At 29.0% G+C, this 23508-nt stretch overlaps 2 protein-coding genes across 2 annotated transcripts; both read right to left on the bottom strand.

Annotated features, from left to right (window-relative positions):
• Nucleotides 1-7841: 7841 nt before the first annotated feature.
• On the bottom strand, nt 7842-9193 carry LOC137821840 (uncharacterized). The gene has a single exon (XM_068626615.2). The coding sequence runs from the start codon at nt 8918-8920 to the stop codon at nt 8063-8065; it is 858 nt and encodes a 285-aa protein (XP_068482716.1). The 5' UTR covers nt 8921-9193; the 3' UTR covers nt 7842-8062.
• Nucleotides 9194-16693: 7500 nt separating this feature from the next.
• On the bottom strand, nt 16694-19691 carry LOC137822523 (putative inactive poly [ADP-ribose] polymerase SRO5). The gene is made up of 5 exons (XM_068627420.2): nt 18968-19691; nt 18392-18630; nt 18150-18286; nt 17972-18067; nt 16694-17016 (listed from the first exon to the last, which is right to left on the bottom strand). The coding sequence occupies exons 1-5, from the start codon at nt 19660-19662 to the stop codon at nt 16954-16956; spliced, it is 1230 nt and encodes a 409-aa protein (XP_068483521.1). The 5' UTR covers nt 19663-19691; the 3' UTR covers nt 16694-16953.
• Between the last annotated feature and the right edge of the window lie 3817 nt (nt 19692-23508).

Here is a 23508-nt window from a genome sequence, read left to right as displayed (position 1 = left end):
ATTTATACAAACAAACCTCTTTTAAAATAGTTCAGATTTCAGCAGCTCAAAAACTAAATTATAAACCAGTTATTTTAATAATATTTAATAAATTAAATTAATTTTATTTACATAAAATTAAGACTATATTCAACATTTTAATTAATTAATTTTTAAAAGTATAATTTATAATTTAATTATATTAAAAATTATTAAAGTTTATAAGTAAATTAGTGTGTGGAAACTTAATTTGTGTTTATTTCTTTTTATATTAAATCATCTTAATTTTTTTAAATATTTATAGAAATGACATAGTATTAATGTCAAATGAAATTTTATGGTGATTAACTTAATATTAAGGTAGGAAGCACTCACATTATAACCATTATTATTTTTATTGTAATTATATTTATTATTATGACTATTTTAATTAATATTAATAATATAATTAATATTATTCATACCATATTATTTATATTTTTAATATTATTAATATTATTAAAAATAATTTTTTTATTAATATTATGAAAAGTAATAATATTTTATTAAATATAATATTAATAATATATATTTACTAATTTTATTCTTTGATTAATATAATCCACTCTTGTTGTACGTATAATACTTACTAACTTTAGTATATAAAAAATCCTCACTAAACTTCAATATGTAGGTTTTATTTAAATTGATTTGTAAATAATACCTATCAACTCGAATTTGTAAGTAATCTTTCTTTTCTTATTTTATAAAAATTGAATAATATCACATTGTTAACTTAAGAAAAAGATATTTAAACTATTGTTTTTAATCTCTTTTACAAATCTTTTGTGAAATATAAAACCGTTGTCTGTGGATACATAAAACGATATATGCAAGAAAACTAAAAAATATTTAAAACACAAGTTAAGCTTTTTTGTGTGTGTTTTGACATGTTGTTCACGTGTTATAATAAGAATTTGCTGATAATTTTTCCTTCGTCAATCTTAATTGTTGATAAGTTTGGAAATTTCTTACTTCTTGTCAAGATCTCATAATAAGGTTTGAATCGAGAGTTGAGTTACAGTGAGAATTGAGTACAACAATAAATGGAGGCTCACTTCTAACTGACGTTCAAATACTCAAGTAAGTGCTGATAAAAAAACTCAAGTAAGTAAATAAATAAAAATATAATGATTGAAAATGAATTAAATATCTTATTATGAGTATGTTGTTATATAAACTTATACTTTATCTTTTAATTAATAATATCATCATATTAAATCATATCATCCTATTTTATACAAATAGTATATTAGAAATATAATTGTAAATATATGAATTGTTAAACTTTATTTAAAGATGATTATTAATAATATCTTATTTATATAACATTATAATCCCATTATCTAAGGTAGGTTACTCGAAGAGATAGCTACGTTTATGATTTGGTGAAATATCTTTCTCAACACAATCCATGAAAAAGCTCACACAAGTTTTTCCACGTTTTTAATGAATTCCATGTTCAACAAATAACTGTCATAAGAATGTTTCGTGAAGACTCTCCTCGCTAATGACTCATGCGTAAGGGATAGTAGATTTCTATGTGTATAGTTTGGAAGTACATTTTGGTACTTAAAAAGAAACATGCATGCCTAACGTCAATATAAAACATAGAAAAATAAATTATTTTAAATTTGGACAATTTACACACCAAAATTCACTTTCATATTTAATCAAAATAACTAAAGTTTCTGGAAATATTTAGAAGTTTTACCTAAGAGGTAAAACAATATTAATTAACTTGATTTTGAAAAAATAAAATCAGGTTCTATACCATATGTATCTCGCATATGATTGTTTTATCCAATACCTTAGTTAGGAAAAATATACACGACAATGTATGAGTAAATACTATAATATTAAAATTTTGTTTGCAATGTAACGTTGTTGAGATTAATTTCACAATTAATTAATTAATTAATTTTAAATGTTATGTCATCATTTTCCATAAAACCTTAATGGACATGTATAAAAAAGAATTTTTCTATAATCTCATTCCATCAAATATAATCATTTATAATAAATGTGTTGATTTTTGTAATAATTATTTTAAAAAAATATAAATTAAAAATGGTTTTTAATTGATTGCACTCGATAGTGTAAATTTTTTTATATTAACAAAATATTACAATTTAACTCTTAGTTCTTAATTGTATGTATTAATTATTTACATGGAGTTAAGTTTTCTTTGACTTATTTAAATTTTTTATATTATCAACCACTTAGAAAAATTTCAACATGAACTGTGAAATAGTTATCATAAAAATGGTCATCTTACCGAATATGAAATATAACTTCAAAACATTTTACATTTAAGTTAAATTTATAATGAAATAAAGTTACCAATTGCTAAAGAATTCCATTTGCAAATAGAAGGATCAAATCATTCTCTTATATAAAATCATTCTGAAATTTCAAATTTCTAGAGAAAAAGTATGAATCTCGAAAGAGTTAAAATTCAAAAGGTTATGTTTATATTTCGGTATCGACAAAGAGAACAAAAGTCTAAAGTTTAACATTATGGTTTTTAGAAGGTAAACTTCTCACAATCTTCTTCTTCTTCTTCTTCTTCTTTTCTTTGGTCAGAAAGAGTGGAATTAGGTACTGATAGTGATTAATACTATTATATAAGATTAATGACACTTTTTTATGGTCATTTTTCAACATTAGTTTGTTCAAAGCCTTAAATCCCACACCAAATTCTTCTATGCTATTGATTTAAGGAAAGGCTATTGGAATCTTTAATACATTCTTTATACAACACCGAAGGAGACTAACTAGATAAAAAGAAAAGCTTAAAATATTTTAGAGATTTTTCTATGGGACTTTTCTTTACCAAAAATAATGTGTATATTACCATTCAATTGCATCTTTTTCCAAAACTGCTATAGACAAAATGTTATCTATTCTTAATAATTGTGGGAAAATAAGAATGAGGATTGAATTTTCTTGAAAAAAAAAATAAAGACTTGTAAAATTCATAAGGTTGTCGAAGATTCTATTATAATTATTAGTAGCCATAATTGATTAGAAAGAAAAACACGAAATATCTAACTCTGGAAAAGTGGTAGAAACATAAGGATAGAAAATTATTATAAAAATATACCATGATAAAATTTTCTAAAAGAAGAAGAAAAGACTTAAAATTATGAATTTCTTATAAATTAAAAAAAAAATATCAAATGAACTATTTATTTTTAATTTATCTAATAATTTGCCCTTACATCACATATATTTTAAAAAAAATTATTTTTAGATTTAAAATGAAGAATGTGAGTACTATCTATGCCGTGTAAAACCGTTACTAGTAGCATTTCATTCGAATTTTCCGTTTTTAGTTTTGAGACCATTGCTTTCGTTGAGACATAAGCTGAAATTTATTATTGCTAGGCTTAGAAATTATATATAAATGTGTATCATTTTATTTAATTAATCTATTAATTTTTTTCGTCATATACATATACAGCTTTTATTTAAAATGAATGTTTTATGATGAAACTAAACACGTTAATATTTATTTAAAATCCTACCAATTGATATTTCAACACGATTATAAATTATCTAAACGCGTAATTACACTTGTTTTGCACAGAAAAATGATGTATTTGGTCTTATTTTTAGATTAAGCCTTAATCAAGTAATAAAATAGTTAATTCACAAATTTGCATGTGTTAAAACTTGGTGAGAAAATTATAACGTACACGGATCCACCAACCTCCTTCTCTTACTATTCTCCGCGTCTTCGACTATTATTCTTAATTGGAGCAAATTCTTTTAATCCAAGTTTAAAGCGCGTTAAACACCTCACAAAAGTGCACAAATTACAAATATTGTCAACTAATGCCTTCACATATATAACTGCAATTTCAAATAAAGGCACAAAACCAGAGGCATACGCTTCATCCTTCTTTATTTCAAATATTGTCCTCTGCATGTGTTTCATTTATAATTTCTTCTAATTAAAATAATCGTATTTCATTGGGAAAAATATATTTTGTTGAAAATGACATAAATAATATATTTCAAATAGATTTTTTTTAATTGCACAATTGCAGATAAAGAGAGACTAATATTTAACATCAAAAGTTTATTTGATACCATGAAGAAAAAAATGGTTTGAATGGAACAAAATAATGGTGAATGAACTATTGATAGAGGTACAGGGCAAAATATTATATTTCAATAGAGAGTATGAATTACGATACAAAATAAATCGTGAAATTTGCATATAAGAAGCTACAAATAGGACAACATAAGAAGCTACAAATAGAACAACTACTCTAAAAAAAACTAAATCACTTCCATTAGGTCAATACCTTTGGATGGAGAGTATAAATCAATAAAGTGGCAATCTAAGACAACTTACTATAGAGAGGATATTGGTGAGAAACAAAACATATGTAATATATATGGATTGAGTAGTGAAATACTCAACCACCTTTTCTTTACTTTCATATAGTATAAGCACATTTGGAGTTGTGATTTGTGGTTTGGGATAGTATATGTATAACATAATATTGCATCAATCCATTTTTATAAGTTTGATAATCTAGGTTTAAGTAAAATAGGTAACACAATTTGAAAATGTATGTGAAAGGTAATTAATTTAGAGTCTTTGGAAAGATATGAATAACAACAATTTAGGAACTTCGTCGTAGATGTGAGGTAATGTTTTCATTAACACAAGTAGGTGCATGAGCTTGGATAACTAATAAATATCAAAAGGACATTCTCATATTCGAATTGGTGTTTAAGTCGTATTACATGCTTACAATCTATTACCATTTAATCATCTAAATGGTTATTGTCTCGTTAGGGAAGCACAAGTTTGGTCAAATATTTAATGTGAGCTATGGTATTTTTTTATGGGCTCCTAAATTTCCTAGATAACTTCTTCCCTTCTTCTTAATGGGCTCTTCGAATAGCACAAGACAAGTTGGCACGATGAATCAAATAGAAAAAACATAAGAGAAGAATATGGTGATTGTCACGCCCATGAAGATAAGCTCTTAAGGTAGTTTTTCTTTGCCAACAAAGTAACACAAATAATGTGTGTCAGGTGTTCTACTTAGGAGTTGGAAGTATTAAATGAGGTAACTAATTATGATTATATGATTGGAGTGTCTCACAAACGTTATGTTCAGATGCTAGGTTTCTTTATATCTCTTTGTTTGTGTTTTGGCATTACATTTTATGTACAGTGGCCATAAGTAGTGATGGACGAGAGATATGCTCAAAGAGTAGCTCTTAACACATCATCTTCTCCTTGAAAAGTACTTTTCAGATAATGATAGACAAAATCGAGAACTACCCATAATCAGATTACCATACAAGTACTAAATTTAAGTTTTTCTGAATGTAAAAAGGAAATAACACAGATCAAGTTTCAATGCTCAAAATATATGGTAGAGACTATTTTTTTTATTGTGTTAAGCTGAATTTCTTTTGTTTATGTATGATATATGTTGTTGTTTAGTAGTTCACATTTGTAATAATAGATTTTTTACTAACAACAACAATAGGAGGACGTCTTATTTATACGTACAGTTTTGTGTTTATGGGTTAGAGTACCTCATGTACTTTATGCACTTATAATATTTTTTTTTTATTAAAAACAACCTATAGAGGAAAATGAGACATGGTCACGTGACATGTGACCCATAATTCATCATTTTTAGCAAAAAAAAAAAAAATGAAGATGTCATATCTGAGGTGTAATAGGTGGATTTTCATGTGTTACGTGAATCAACTTAATGTTATTTTTGTATTTCTACTTTCAATTTTGTAAATTAAATATATGTAGGTAGATTGAGACAAAAATGGTGATAAATTGTGATTTATAAAATGATTTTATAATTGCTCAAATAGTTAGACCAACTAATTTAGATGAATATTAAATATATATAAAATATCTTACACTAATTTACATAAATATAAATATTAAAAAATAATATTAACATAAACTAAATTAATATTAAAAATAAATTATATTAGGAAATCAACACTAACTTAAATAAATATTAAAAATAAAGTACATTTACATAGTTAATGAGACATTAACTTAAAGATAAAGTAAACTTATGAATACTAAGTTTATAAATACTAAATAAATTATATAAGTGTTTTTATATTTAAAGATAATTTAAATAATTTTTAAAAATAAATTAAACAGTTTAATCCATACTAATTTAAATAAATATAAATTTAAAATTACATAAAATTAGAAATTAATATTCACTAAAACGATACCAATTTTAGTACATTTTATTTAAAAGAAAAATTTAACTACAATTTGGAGTTGACCTAGGTATCCAGTATACTTTAATTACTATTTTTTTAAAGTGATTTCCTTGTTTTAGTTTTATGGTCTCAAAGTTAAAGAAAAGAAGTATGCTAAATGTTGTGTTATTTACTAAGTAACTAATAGCTCACCAATATCTCATAATATGTATATATATATATATATATAAATTGAGTAAATGATACTCAATAAAACCTATTATTGATGGTATGATTCCTTAGACAAGCATGACAAATGGTTATAAAAAAATTATCTAACACGTTATCTTTTTTTTTTAAAAAACATTCATTACAACCTTCACCCTTACACACAATTCCTACCTATAATGTTATTATTATGCTAAAGAGCCACTTAAAGGTGCCTTCGATATCTTTTTTAGTGGAGTGTATCAAATGCATCATATTATATATAATCCATTTTTTGTGTACTAGATTAAACATCATGGGAAAGATGAATTGTTTTCCAAATTCGAAAAAAGTTAGTTATACATGAAAAGAGAACAAAAAGTACTTACTATTAATGAGAATGCTGATAAAAAAAAAAAAAAAACTATGCATGAGAATTAAAATATTTCACCCCATGGAAACAGAAGCATAAAACATGTAAGCAATGGTTTGGCCAATTCTAGCGTGGGATAAATTGAGATTATTATTTTTTATTTGTTTTTTGTTTTTTTCTTTCCGTTTTCTAATTTATCCTTGAAAATCTCAATATCATATTACTTCACTCAACGCTTCCACCTTCTCTCATCTCACTCGAAACTGAGTTAGCTCCTTCAAGCATGGAACAGACAATTACTGAGGTCACTAACACTGTATTGAAGCATATTCAACATTTGCAATTAGAATTTTTATGAATGGTGAAATCAAATGCATGAACAACATGGATCAAAGTTTAACAACACAAACACCAACAACTTTCTTGTTTATTTTTATATGGTGGGAGATAGGGAAGAAATCTCACCTCATCCTTCACCCTAATCCTCACTTAAACTAGATCATTCAAAATGTATAAGAGAAGAAAAAGAGAAAACATGAAAGAGTTGGTAGAAAGATAACTTAAAATTTTCATTTTATTGTTTACAGAGTACAAAATTGTTGATGAGTTACAATTGGTTAAGTTAAGCACGATTCCACATAAATTAAGCGTAAATCCATATGCATACAAGAAGTGAAGTTGTTTTCTAATATAAGTGATAGATAGGGTAACCTTAGAAAACTAATCCAAACCCTAAACTTAGTCTTTCTAAATCTTCCTTCCCACAAAATGATATTTTCAGGCGTATCACGATAATGACCAATTATCACATGAAGTTAAATAGATGAAACCTGGACAAAAGAATAGAAAAAAGGAAAGACCATGGAATATAATTTGATTAAACTTGTAAAGCAATTCACCCTTTATATTTATTTATATATATACATTGTAGAAATCCCACTACCACACCATTTGTTATATACAGGAACCAGGTAGTCCCACCACAAAGTTAAAAACTCATGAGTACTTGAAGAAAGCAAAACCATGGGAAAAAACCTTGTAATTCTATAGAATATCATAAAAAGAAGAAATACTACAACAATCTCATCCGCTTTAATTACAAATATACTCGCCCCCAAACTATCAAAACATGCAAACAAACATAGAGTAGTAATAAAACAGGGAATATAATGATCTGGTAAAAATAAGGGGAAAAATATTAAAATAATTAACAAGTACTAATATTGTTTGATTAGCGTTGAAAAATCAAAAGGGGCGCAAATTACGACTAAGCCCATTGACATTGGTGAAAAGTCCAACCAATTCTGGTCTGTAAGGCAAGAAAGACTTCTTCTTGTTCTGTTCGGCATGATTCTCCGTTCCAACTGTTCCGTTCTGAGGCTTCACTTTGCTCGTCGGAATCTGAAACACCACTTGTTGTTGTTTTTGTTGTTTATCTTTTCCCTCACTGTGGCTCCTCAGAAGCAAATCCCGAAGCTTCCACCGTTTCGATGCGGACCCTGTTGAGTTGCTCTTTTTCCGTTCCCTTCCAACGGAATTCGGCGTCCACACACAGTACGCGCCTTCCGCTGCCCCCTCCAGGTCAACGCTCTCGTCCGTTGACGACGAGCACGACGCGGTTTCACCCTCCTCGAACATTAGCTTCCTTAGAGGGAGACGACGCCGTCTCACTGTCCCCTCTGGAGTTGCAGCGGTACTACTAGTACTATTCGGAACACTCAAAACGTCGTCGTGTGAGGGAACGCCGAAGATTGGGTACATGGGCTTGATCTGGCCGTTGTAGAAAATGTCGTCCGCTGAAACCGGCGAGCCCAAGTCCTGGGAAACGAACGCGAACTCGAACTCGAAACTGTTGTCGTCTTCGTCGTCATTTCGCACCCTGGACTCGTCGTTTTGCTCGGTGAAATCGCTTTCGTCGTCGTTTTCCCACGCCGGAAAGAGCGCGTCTTCGTCGGAATGAGGGTCGCGGCGGAGCTCCTCAATTACCCTAGCGGCGATCTCCGCCAGTGTCTCCGAGGAGTAGCTGCTGAAACTGGGAGACGGGGATGGGTTTTCATGATGATGAGAAGAAGCTTCTTCCACCTCCTCCTGCTGACGCTGCATCGTTTCTATCTTTCCACCTTCGAAATGCGAATCCGTTCGCTTTTCTTTCGCACCAATTGAGAAAAAGAAAAAGACAAAGTGGTATACAGAGAGAAAGAGAAAGGGTTTGATATTGGTGAAATGAAGGAAAGTGTGTTGGGCGGTTCGGGTGTGGGATATATAGGACGGGATCAGTTGTGGTGCTGCTGCAGACAAGATTTTCCTTTTCTTTTTCTTTTTCTAAATATAGCTTTTATTGGTATTGGTTCATTTTTTATATTATCTACAATTTTTTTCCTACCTTTATCTACTTTATAATTTAGTGTATATGTTTATATATTTATTTATTTTACTTTCTAATAAATATAAATATAAATACGCGCATAAAGGAAAGGGAGAGGTGGAATAGACATTTGGGTAAGGTGAAGTTTGGTAAGTGTGAGCCCAATAAATCGGCTACTTCCATATAATAAACTTGTAGATATATTTTTGGGAGGTTGTTGTTTCATTGACACGTATCACGGGTTCCGATGGTGACGCGTGGAGTAGCATGACACGTGTAGGCATGTGGGTAAGTATTGGGTGGAAGGAAGGAAGGGTGGGTTAAAAAGGTGAAAAATGAAAGGGGAGGAAAAAGTTATAACGGCGGTGGGATGAAATAATGATGGAGAAGGAGGTGGTTGATGATGATTGATTAAGGATTGAGGAAGGATTTGGACCCACAGATGATTGGGTGGATTTAGGATTTATCTATTAGTTTATCTTTGTGTTTGTGTTTGTGTTTGTGTTTGTGAGAAGAGGTTAATGGACGGTGATTATGCAAATTGTTTGTTGAAGGTGCAAAGCGAAAGGCAAAGGCAGTGTGGTCACGGATTTTGAGCCCCAAAGCTAGATGTGTGATGTGATGAAGATCAGTGTTTTGGTGGCACATGATGAGCTTAGTATGATAAAGAATAACGTGTGTGGAAGGTAAAACACCACCAATCCTACCCTCATCACACAAATTGCAACCTAAACCACCATCACATTCACAATCAATTTTCTCCTCTTTCCGGGAAAAAGACAACTCATATGCTCACCGTCACAACCTTTCCCCTTCATCCTTTTCTTCCTACATCCCACTCTTTTCCGATTCAACATTTTCTCCATCACAATTTTTTATAACCAAAAAAATACATAACCAAGCATTTACTGCGAAAAAGACTTTCTTCTCTAGTACCCTAACTACTGAAGTGAGGTTGGTTTTCAAAATATAATAGATTCAATTTTAATATCAAATACACCGCAGTGTGTAGTCTAGTGTTCATATACAGTGTTTCTTGCAAGCCGAAGATTGAGTTTTAAAAACTCATTACAAAACCTGAAAACGATCAGATACTTTTTTTTTTTCTAATGCGACATCATTAAGCATTTGGGTACCCTTAATTTTAAAATGTGAAAACACTAAGTTTGGCATTTATAATTATATGCAATTAGCTTGCTTGCTTGTTCCACAAGCAAAAAAAGAAGGTCAACTAATAGAGACCGCAGTGAGATTTCCGAACAGAAATCGAAAAGTAATAATATATTTGATTTTGTGCACAAAACAGGAAGCAAATGTTGGTGTTTCGTCATGTGAGGAAGGAGGGCGAAGTTGACAAATACAACCACTTTGTTCACATGTAGTTTCATAGGAATCATTCAAAAGCCTCATAATTCTCTTGTTTAAGCGTCTAATTAAGGTGTGAAAGACAAAGCAACGAAAGTGGCTACTTAGTCCAGAATCAAAAAGATTACCAAAACATCATTCGAATTGGGTTATTACATAAGAGGTCGCCGTGGATGCCACAAACCAGTGCTGTGTGATGTTCACCACCCACATGGCTACTTTGTCACTTGATGACGTGGCATGACCCGATTCGGTGACAATTTCCATCATTTTCTATGTGATGTCATTTGTACTGTCAGGGTGATATCAAGCATTCCAACAATATTTATAACCATGATTCTGGATAGAAAAATCACCTCTTTTCCACAGTATTCCATTCATAAAGAATACTATTATATTTCTTAATGTATATATTCAACATCTTTCTTTTGTCATAACCATATAAATATTTCTCAATTATCTAATATGTATATTCTAATTTATCTACAACAACTATAAAGTTATGGTCTTAAATTTATCTACTCCGTATAATGATTGCAACATCATTTTTAATGTTACTTGAATCTCTTGGGGAAAAAGAATGAACAACTTATTTAAAGAGAATAAACAACTTCAATCTTTAAAAACATGCTTTACCTCCAACCATACTCTTTGTTTTAAATCTCATATCTAAAGCAAGAGTTTACATATCATGAATGGAAGTTGAATGAGTTATAAAATAAAAAGGGGAAAAAGATGAATTTTTAAACCGATGGAGAAGGATGGTAGAGAATGAATTATGATTGTAGGGATTAATAAATATGGGTGAGAAAAGCACGGGGCAAAATATATGCTTGTTTATTGCTCACGCTGAATTGAATTGGTAAGAGTTATGATTAAATCAATCTGAAGGTTTCTTAACAACTTGCATAAAATAGATCCTTGATGTAAAGAATAATAAAAACTCTAACTCATTCATTGCATTTTTATTGCTATAGTTTATTACATGATCACATGACATAGACTAAACTTTGTGAGTTAGTAAGGGGCACCCACAATTTATGCCAAACAACAAACACCGTGATCTGTTTTACTAGCTTCCTATCATTCAAAATAAGTATTTTGTGCCATCGATTTCATCCCTCTTCATCATTTTGAGATTGACCACATTTCAATTGTTTTTCTAATAGAGGTTATGAATATCGATCGAAGTTGGGTCGCATTGCAGTAATCAAATTTTGAATTTCAAAGTTTATGCCCAAGAAATCCTAATTGAAGCCAATCTGATAACATCAGAAATTACTAAGCGTCAAGAAATAGATGAATTCGATTCAAGGGTTCATATATTTGGATCAGAAGAAAATTATTAACAGTTTTCAAGTGTGATACAACCAAACTGAAATTTTGAAAATTAAAAATAAATTATTGGATAAAACCTTACATAAAATTGTATTATTGTTAGTATAGAGGTTGACTTGCATTTTTTATTTTTTGATGTGCTCAATGGTCGGGGTTTCCAACATAAAGAGGGGGTAAATTCAAGGTATTTTCTAATCTTCTTCATCTTTGTTTGGTGAGAATGTGAATGTGTATGAAATTCCACTCTTTAGTTATTCCATTTAAATGAGTTGAGAGATATTTTCATGTATAAATTATGAATCATCATCATTATTGACAATTGGTTGATGATAAAAATTGTCTAGTCACAAATACCCACAAAATAAGGAAGATGAAGATCTAGAGTCTCTCTAAGCATTTCCTTACACATATAAGTCTAATTGAGATTTTTCTTATCTTTTGTAGGTTCACTAAATAGGACAACTCTATGATGAAGAAAGGAATAAAACATATTCAAGAAGACCTCCAAGTCATCCCAACATCAACTGGAGCATTGGTCAGAAAAACACAAGAAGACTAAGTCTTAGCTGACTTCAGAGGAGACAAGTCAACATCATTTTGGGGCCAAACTTTAGTTTCTTTAATTGTATAAAGTAGTTTAGTATTTCATGGGTCATGTATCGGATCTAGTAGCATAAAATAATTAGGTATTGTATTTTGGGTCAAGTAGAATAGGATTTTGGGCCTTGTATTTGTGCCAATGATAGAATAGAGTTAGAATATGATGTTATAAAACATCTAGGGTTACATTTGGGTTTATATAATAAGCCCAACGTAAACCCTAGATGTTCAAGAGGAGCTGTACCCAAAAGGAGGACAAAATTAACATGTGCTACACATGGGAGAAGACATGGAAAGTGTGATTAGGCATGGACTGTGTGACTAGCCACATGACACTTCCTCTATGGAGAGGATTTGCATTAATGAAAAAGTGACACTTCAAATGAGAGGTTGACACTAGTCAATCTTTCATCTGAGAGGATCAAGGCACACTTTCATTGGCTCTTCTAGATCTAGGGTTGTAATTTAAATTTGATTTTTTGGATTGTGACTCTCTTTTGAGTTGACCCTAACACTATAAAGTGCTAGCCTCTTGTAAAATTAACTTGGAATTTATTAATATTATGCTTCCAAATTGTAGCCAAAACACTTGTCTAAGCTCTCTCTATGGTAGTCTTCCTCTTAGCATGCTCTAGAACCTTTTCTAGTGAATTGGCCTAATCTTTCACTAGACCACTTCCACTCTAAATTATCGGTTCCTTGTTTCACTTCCTCCACATCTCCGCTAGCTCCTCTCATTCATCCATAGATAAACAACAAAATACATAAGAAAGTCATCATTTGGTATAGAGCTTGGTTTGTCTTGAAAGTTAAGTATTCTTCTTCTCCTATTTGTTTTCTATCTTGATCTGTGTTGTCTTCTAAATTTCCTTATTGTCTTGAACTTGTTTAGTATTTTTCATCAATTAAATTGATGAATATGTCTTCTAATTCGGTTCAAATCACTTGTTCGTTCTTGAACCTCCATTGTTTGTGCTTTTAGGACTTCTATCTCCATTGTTTGTGCTTTTAGGACTTCTATTGTGTGAATCAAGTGTTTTTGTTTTTTTACTTGAGTCTTGTTTTTTTTTTATGGTTAAAACAATTGATAATTGTTTAATTTTCATTTGATGATCTATTTCTTGTTGTCTAATGTCATGTTGTTTCCTTATATATCATAATTTCTAAGTTTCTTGATTTTAGCTTCTACATTTCATATACTGAATTATTGTGTGCCTTTGAGTGCTTTTTCTTTTTAATTTTAGCTTCTTTCTCTCTTTTTGATTTTTCTTCTTCCATTTTCATTATGCCTTGTTATTAATTTTATTTATTTATTTTACGTTATAATTCAATTTTTATTTTTTATGAGAATCACATAAATCATAATACTTAACAATCTACTTTTTTTAATCTCAATAAAAATACATAAATAAAAAAATAATAAATAAAACTTTTAAATTTTAAAATTAAAAAATTATGAATAATATGTTTTATACAATTTGATTATAATTATAATTTAATTAATGAAGATGCTCGTTAACAATAATTTTATTTCTTTTAAATAATATGCAAAAAAAAACATCCTGAATATCATCTTTATTCTTATTTGATATTTTCTTTAAAAAAATTAATACTTTTTTAGTGTAATATATATAATTTGATATTTAAGATACAAATACATAAATTTATATTTCATTTAAATAAATATAAATACACATATAATAATATATAATAAAAATAAAAACAAAAATACGGATACACAACACAAAAACACTTGTGTTTCTACTTACTATAATAATAGTAATTCTTTTTCAAAAAAAGTGTAGCTTATATAGATTATTTATCTTTTAATAAAAAATAATTTCTTTAATATAATAAATAATTTAATATTATTTTAATTTTAAACTCATCTTTTTAGAAATAATGATTATATATAATAATTTTTATCTTTTAATATATATAATTTATATTTAAAGACCAATTATTCTTATAATTTAATAAATATATTTATTAACAAAAAATTTATTTCTCAAAGATAGTAGGTAAGTTGGAATAGATTCATAAATTTGTATGATCTTCTATTAAGGAAGAATTTATTGTTACAAAATTATAAATTATTATCTTTAAATTAATGTTTTTTTATGTAATTATAAAATTTATAATAATATTTGTAAATTTATGTAATATACTAATTTAATAAAATTAAAATTATTATAAATTTATATATAATATTTTAAAAAAAACAACATAATAAAATTTTTAAAATATTTAAAATCTACGCACACACACGACAGTCACTAATATTTATAAAAAAAGGTTGTATTTGTTTTCACCCATCATGAAGTGCATGAAGATTTTATGTGAGTACAAGAAGTAGGGGTGATAAGTGGATAACTAACCACACAATTAAATTTGGGCTTCTTCACTGGATAATCTGCCCAAATATATACATATTTTTGTTGCTAAGACAGCTGTATTCTTGAAGTTAAAGTATATTTACCTATTTAACACATACACTAATACAAGGCAATTGCTTCCTGCACCATATCACTGCACCCGATCTTAGCGGAAAAGACGAAACTGTTCTTAAAAAATATTTCCGAAATATGTGTTCCGGATATTTTTTTTTGGAACGAAATTTTATATTACGGATTTTTTTATCCGGAATTGATTTTTTATTTTTGTTTCCGGATTTTTATTTCCGAAACACAATTATTTCTTTTCCGGATTTTTTTTTTCTGATATTATTTTTCAATTCCGGATTTTTTTGTCCGAAATAGAATTTTAATTTTGGTTTCTGGATTTTTATTTCCGAAACTCAATAATTACTTCTGGATTTATTTTTCCGGAATATATTATTTTCAATTCCGGATTTTTATTTCCGAAATTAAGGGCATTTTTGGAAATTAAAAAAATATGTTGGGTGCAGGTTAAAAATGATTGGGTGCAGGGAGCATTTGCCCTAATACAATACGAACACGTATAATATCTAAAACATACGACACAGAGACACGGATCTATATATTGACAACAAATATCTATGTACATAAGTATGTTCCAGATTATTTTCTAAAACAGAAAAGTATTTTTCATGACTAGTTCAAAAAGATTTATTTCTTACTTTTATAATCATAATAAAAATTTATATAATAAATTTAAATTTTTAAAAAATTAATATAATAAGTTTGAATTTTTAAAAAATTAATGTATTTTTTTTAAAAAAATTGTGTTAAAATCATATTAAAATTTTCAGAAATTCAATAAATACTTTTTGAATTAGACACTTTATGGATACGTGTCCTACAAGTGTCGATGTCCAATATAAGTATTCGACACTGACACGCGCCATTTAAGAAATGCGCCATTTAAGAGAAGTTTTATAGATATTTACACAAACTCAAATTATTATCTCACTGTTATTTTCATTCTTTCATCCAAAGCAGGAAAGTCATTGGACTTCTTTTTAGAACTATAGTTTAGGAAGGTTGTGAAAATAGTTTCATCTCTAAATCCTATCCAACAAAACCATCAACAGATAAAAATGGAACAAATCCAAAACATATCACCATATGTAATTGATTGGTTAATATGAACTACTTTAATTAATTGATGATTAACTAATAATAATTAATTATATATTAAATATTTCTTGTTTTGCATTTATCCTTTTTTTTCCTTTTGGGTTAAAACAGAGGGAAGAAAACCACTTTCCCTAGACCAGAGTATAAGAGAGCAGAACAAGGAAACCCATGGTCTGTAAAAATGATGGAATTCACGGGAAAATTGACATGACAAAATTTATTTTTTTGGTCAAAAAAAGAAAAAGAAAATTTGTTGTCAAAGAACATGGAGCACACAGATATCACAAGGAAAGAGTGAAAGATGAAACTCAATGCCAGATATAATTATGAAACAGTTGTTTTGAAAAAAGAAGATAAAGGAACTTACACTTTACAGCAGAAGATGAGTAGGAGTTGAAAACGTTGAACTTGTCATGGACCAATATTTAATCTAAAGCTATATAATATTATAGAATCCAACAAAGTAATACAATTAGTTGAGACTCATTTTCTTATAATTATAAAAGATTTTTTAATGACTATGTTGCCTTTACAAAAATTGTTAAGTGATTGTGTGGATGACAGAAAGATAATTTCCCCTCTTAATTAAGCTACAAGTGTTAAAATAGCATAGAATAAATTATAATAATATACTAAAAATTTGCAAAATTATGTAGTAACTAAGAAATAATATATTCCAAGAGAAGAAAAAGGCACAACAAAATTAGTATGTACAATTTGAAGGAATGAATGTGTCCATCATAACCTATTTGTATTCATATTCATGGATGAAAAATCCATTCCTTCTCCTATGCCTATCTATGCTACATCAACCTTAGAATAGGAAAGTAGAAATTACAAAAGAAAGAGAAAAAACATTTCTCCAAAAGAAGTTTTGTGGATCTTCTATGTAAGTTTGGTTATCAGCTTTAGAACTCATGTGTCGTTGCTTGCCCATTCTTTGACCTTGTATGTTGAAATCTTTGTTTCTTCTGAAAGAAAGAACAAATTTACCCAGTTAAATTATTCTAAGCATACAACACAAAGCCAAAGAAAAATAAGAGTAAACACGTGACAAAAACAATTGACACAACAACAAAAAAACACTACTAACAAAAATAATAATTTTTAGTCTATTATAATGGAAATAAAGTATTTTTCCAATTACCTTTTTATTCTACATATTACAACTCCTTTCCTTTTAAGGATAAAATAATAAATTAAACTATTTAATGAAAAAAATAATTAAATTGATTGTAATTTGGTTGTATAAAATTGAAGGATTGTTAACTTTCCATCACTCTAATATCATATAACTCTTGCTGTTTCATATGCTTATTAACATCGGTGAGCACTTTATAATAACACTTCACACAGTTATTTGTACACCCAAAGACATCATAATCAAGCGTACCAAATCTAAACAATCGAGGATGGTTGCTACACTCTTGAACTGACGATGGCACTAACATTTTTTAATTCTTAAATTCAGTTGCCACTTTTCCCATAGGGTTGGAAGTACAGGTAATATAATACTATTTTGGTACCTACTTTTTCTTTGACAATATTGTTCCAACCACCTAAATTAATACTAATGAGATCTCTTTTTTCCCACAGAAACTAGTTCCATTTAAGGAATTTCTAGATTAATTAATCCACAAGGAGAAAGAATAATTGGCTGTACAATCCACTATACATCCACTTTATATATTTACAATCTCTATCAGTACTATTTTCTAATATTAGGCAGGCGAATTCTAAAAGGATTATCCCATTAATTCAGACACATCTAGTAATTAGTATATGCACAGAGGGGAGAAAAAACTTGTTGCTTTTAATAATTGTTCCTCAAGCCACAAATTGTAGGTTATGTCATAACATTCTCAAGAAGAATTCTAAAAACCCCAGACTGAGAGATCAAAATCATTAAAAAGGGAATAATCCTACCTTTTCTCTGTAAGATTTGATGACTGCAAACAGTAACTTGTCCCCTGCTATTTGTCTCACTCTTTGTATAAGTTCATGTCGTGAAATCTTCTTATCCTGTAAGATGAATTAATTCACAATGAGAAAAACAAACAAGCAACACACTCAAACACAAGTGCAAACAAGAAAAAGCACTTACTTTTTTATCCTTGTAAAACTTGGAGATGAGAGCAATATCACGAGAAGCCAAAACCTTTGAAAGCACAGAAATCAGAGTTGGGAATGGCATCCAAGGGGAACTAGGTCTCAGTAGTTCTTCACTCTTCTTCTCAATCCCTACAAACCAGAAGACACCCATCATCTTAAAAATTACCAAACACCATGGTAAAATAAAAACACACAAACATCAATGTATGTTTTGGATTCAAAATGGATACCCACCTTTGAAAGAAGGAACCCTGAAGCTTATAACATATGCAGGCAAGACATGAGTGTTCATGCGGTTACTCCAAATTATGTACTTGCTAGGAGCTGAAAAACTATCCACCCCAGAATCATAGTTCTGGGAACTGGGATAACATTGTTCTGTGCCACCATCAACAAGCTCCGATCTCCCCAGAATAACGCGGCACAGTAGTACATGCCTCACACCGTCTTTCCCAACCACGCACCCTCTAACACTGCGGAAAACAAAAACCATAGTTTTATTTGATTCAGAATCAACATAACAAATTGTGAGTTTGGATGACAAATTTCATTTTCAATCCAATTAATTTTATAAAACAAACTATGATGAGATTAAAGTTTAGATGTTTTAAAAATAGCAATAGAAGTTAAATAAACACTGTATTCAATCTATTAACCATCTAAAATAGTCTCAACTCCTTATGTAATCAGAATCAATTCCTCAATTTCAACCTAAACCTAAACACACAAAATTACTTTGAATTATATTACGAAATATTTTAACATGAAACTTGAAAATTTGAACCCGAAAGCTTTAAAACATGGACGAACCTTTGGAGAGGAGCGTCATCGGGGGAGAGAAGTAGTTGAGGGCCGTGAACGTGGGCAAATCCGTGAGAAACGATGTCGTTTATGTCGTCTTCGCCGCGAGTTCCGTACCAAGCGTACTTCACATTGGAATTTCCTTCACGTAGCTTGGCCACCGCCCTAGCGTGAAGCTGAAACGACTGGAGCCGCGCCTGCGAAACCGCGCCAGAACAGGTGTTTCGGTGAATGGAAAGAACCTCCGTTTTGGGCCCGAGATGGCCCAGCCCACGAACAAAGCCTCTCTTGATAAGATCGTGAAGCACATCACCTTCTGGAAGCCTAACGAAAGAAGCGTCTTCTTGTCTCATTGTTTCAGTGGTTTCAGTGCCGGAAACAATGCTCTCGCAATCTGAAACAAGCAAATCTTCCTCCTGTTGAGAGAGTGCAATTTGTTCCATAGTAGTATCCGATGAAGAAGGTAGAAAAGAAGTGTGAGTTTTAGCAAGTGATGGAAAATATGAAGAAAAGTGGAAAGAAGAAGAAACATGCTTGTTATTATTATAGTATTTAGATGTAAGTGGTTTTGTTTGGTTTTGTGTTGTGTTGTTTGGTTTAGTTTGGTTTGCGATGGGCGGTGAAGAGAGGGAGAGAGTGAGAGTGTTGGGCGCTGCTTGTTTTGGAGAGAAACATCCAGATTCACAAATTGGAATGAATACCATTATGTCCTCTCCACGTCTGCATTGGGCTTTGTGTAGTATTCACCTTCTTTCAATTATAGTTGCTACAAGTGGAGTTCTAAATAATGTAATACAACATACACCACATTAATAAATAATAAATGTAAGTTATCAAAAATACACATAAATAAAATAAAGTTACCTCTAACTGTATCAAGTCAGATACAAAATTAAAAATAAACATTTTTAAATTATGAAAATTAAAAATTCAATCTAAATTATTACTGTAAAAAAGATTCACTGTATAAATGTTTCTTTTGTTTGGGTTCCAAGAAAAGGAAAAATCGGAGTTAAGTTTTCTTTGATTACATGCAACTGGGGTGCTTTGATAGGCTGAGTCTCTTCCCTCCTCCCCTCTAATAGGTTTGTTTCTTTATGTACTTTTCATGGGAGTTCGAGATATATAACAAAAATCTAAGTAGTCTACTTAAGATACTTAGATTGTATAATTAAAAAAATAAATAAATTCTAAATTATATAATCTAAATATATATTGTAAATTTTATAATTTAAAATATATTTTAAAAGTTTAGTTACATATTTTAAATTATATTATAGAGAATATACTTTTACATTATACAATATTAACTATGTTTTTATATATAAAAGTACATTTTAAATTTTATAATTAAAAAATATTTTTAAATTGTGTAATAAAAAATACGTAATTAAAAGTACGTTTATGTTAGTTCTTTGAGAAAGATATAATTTAAAATATATTTTTATATTTAAAATTATATTTATGATTACACAATTCAAATTATAAAATTTAAAATTGAATTATAAATTATAAAATATTATGTAATTTGTAATATATTTTTAAATTTTAAATTATATAATTTATTATATAAATATATTTTTAGATTACATAATTTTAAATTATACAAGCTGAAAATTTTCCATCTATAAACAATTTTGACTTTATACATATGAAAAGAATAGAATAAGAATGTGATTAATGAATGAGTTTTGATTCTGTGTGTATAGCTTGGGAGAAGAAACCACCTCTTTGGTATAAAAAGAAGTTTTTTATGATAAGGATCCCATTTATATGAATATGATAATTGACAAAAACTTAGTCAAATATATATTTAACCTTATTGAAAAAGTTATACTATTTTTTATACTATTTATTATTTTAGTTTTTATGAAATTGTCAAAAATTTAAATGAATAAAATAAATAAAAAATTATGAATAACATATATTTAATTTTTTTTAATTTTGAATTATGGTAAATAAAAGCCTAATAAATTTCAAACTAAAGATATGAAAGAGGAATGAATAAAAAAAAATAAAAATTGTTGTAAATAAATCATTCCTGTGTATATCTGAATGCACTTAAAATAGAGTTGACCAACTATCTATTAACCACTTTCATTGGCGTGTGATCTATCTCTAATATTTTTTTAAAAATACAGTTAGTTATCCATTACTTCTAATTTATTAATTACATCTTGAAATATAATTAGTCATATATTTAGTATCTTCCATTTTAATGTCTCTTAAAATTATTGATGTTTTTATTTATTGAGATAACCCATTTGCAATGGTTCTTATATAAACTAATTGTGCTTATTTTTACTAAACATTAAATATTGGTCTTGATAAGTATCTCCAATTTTTTTTTATTCTAATAAAATTTTGTAATAATAAAAAATGTCTATATTTATTTTTTAAGAACTACTTTTTATTTCAATCTTCAATTAATTCATAATCCCTAATTTCCTAATAGAAAATTATTCCTATATTTATGAAAGTGTTGGGATTGAATAAACTTTGTAAATATCTTATACTTAACTAGTTATAACTAATATTTATAAATAACGTGAGACTCAATTTCATTATTTCATAAGGCTCCAAATCATGATTATCTAGAGATCAAACCAACATAATCAATTCCTTAACTTATAATAGTTTGTTTACTGCATTATAGTTGGAGTAGTTCAAGTCAAACACTCAATTTCATTATCAAACATTAAATTATTTAGATGATTTGATTGAGTTCAAAAGATGAAAGTATTTCCCCATATCATTCAATTTCTAAGATCAATAATAGTAATTTTTTACCTATCAACCTTTAAGCGCAAAATCAAATCAAGGAACTTAAAGAGCTTGCATTTATAAATAGCAAAGCATAGAAATGTTACATTATTCTTCAATCCCAAAAAGAGAAATTTAACTACCCATGTTAATGTTTACAAGACAACTCAAGATCGAATATTTAGCAATTAAGGACATATGACTTTGGATGATGCGCTTCAGCTTTGACCTCTTATTTCTTCTCCTTGTCAAAACCTCCATTCTCTGAACCAAACCTATCTATTTATAATGATGAGTGTTTAGTTGAACTTATCAGCGCATGACATCTACTTAACAAATTTATTCTTTTTTGATAAATTAATTGCATGTGCTTATCTCACCTCCAACCAATCCCATCGAATTGATTTTCCTTGACTTCAAAGCTTCTCTTCGCTTAGCGCTTCATGGCCTTCGCTTAAACCTCATTCTTAAGCTTGAGCTCTTTTCTGGCCCAGATCTGCTCAACGGTTTGTTCAAATGCTTAACGCTTAGAGGTCTTGAACTTATATGTCCTTTGCCATTAATCCACTCACCGCTCCATGCTTACACTCAGTGGATGGTCTTAATTTCACTGTTATCTTTTTGTTGCTCTTTTTCCTTTAATTCCTACAAGATTCCAATAATTTGACCATAAGATCATTTAATGCATCAAAGTAATCATTCTAAGTGGAAAAAGTAGTTTTTAAGACTAAATCTTCTCTATTTTGCCCAATTTAGATGCCTAAACTAATATAATATACGAGACTATTTGAAACCTATAGGGGTGAATTGTTTTTCAAATCTTTTTCATAAAAGTTTTCTTTCTTGAAGTTCCTTTTAAAACTCTTTTAAGACTAGAAAACTGAATGCAAATATATTGAAAGCAAGATTGACACAAGATTAGATTGTATCACAAATAGAATAAGATAAGCAAATAAAATTTGCATAAGAGGTTTTATACTAGTTCAGACCAACAAGATCCTATATTCACTCTCAACAATTCAACCTTAAATTTTTTTGATTCCATTAACTTCAAAAGTTATTACAATACAATGAACTCTTGAACACTTTCAATAGTATATAAACCAAAACAAGTCTATCAACTATTTTCAACACAAAATGATGCATGCCTTATCAACTCTTGATCACCAAGAACCAAACACTAGAATAATCCAATTACAACAACAAATAATACAAGGAAAAATATTACCAAACGTTCATAGTAGAAGCACACAAGGCTCAATAATGCACAACCTTGATTAGGAAATCTTGATAGCATAAATGAGAGTGAGAAAATGCTTTGAAAAAAACCGTTTTGAATGCTTTTGATCGTAAATGTGTATTTTAAAACATCAAGCCAAGTACTTTATTTATTGAGTTTAGAAAATAGTAATTAAAACTGATACTAAAATATCTAATTGATTATATAACCTTTTAATTAATTATTATTTTGAAAATGAATTACATTTCATATTTAATTGATTATTGCACATGTTAATCAATTAAATTGTTGAGACATGGTTTTCCAACTTTTTGGTTTAACCATTAAACAAGAGATAATTGTTTGTAACACACCCATTTTTGGCTAAAAACTGAATATTGTTTGGACCTCAACCATTTTTCGATAAGCCATTGTTTGGATCCTAACCACTCCTGGATAAATATAAATTATTATTTGAAATGCTGGTTAAGACAATATTTTTTGGACAACAACCATTTCTGACCAAGACAATGTTCTTTAAATAGTAGCCACTCATGGAGAAGACATT

The sequence above is a fragment of the Phaseolus vulgaris genome, chromosome 9, assembly GCF_051622355.1.
Source record: "Phaseolus vulgaris cultivar YP4 chromosome 9, ASM5162235v1, whole genome shotgun sequence".
In the NCBI taxonomy this organism is placed as follows: domain Eukaryota; kingdom Viridiplantae; phylum Streptophyta; class Magnoliopsida; order Fabales; family Fabaceae; genus Phaseolus; species Phaseolus vulgaris.
This window is presented reverse-complemented; position numbering and strand designations above follow the sequence as displayed.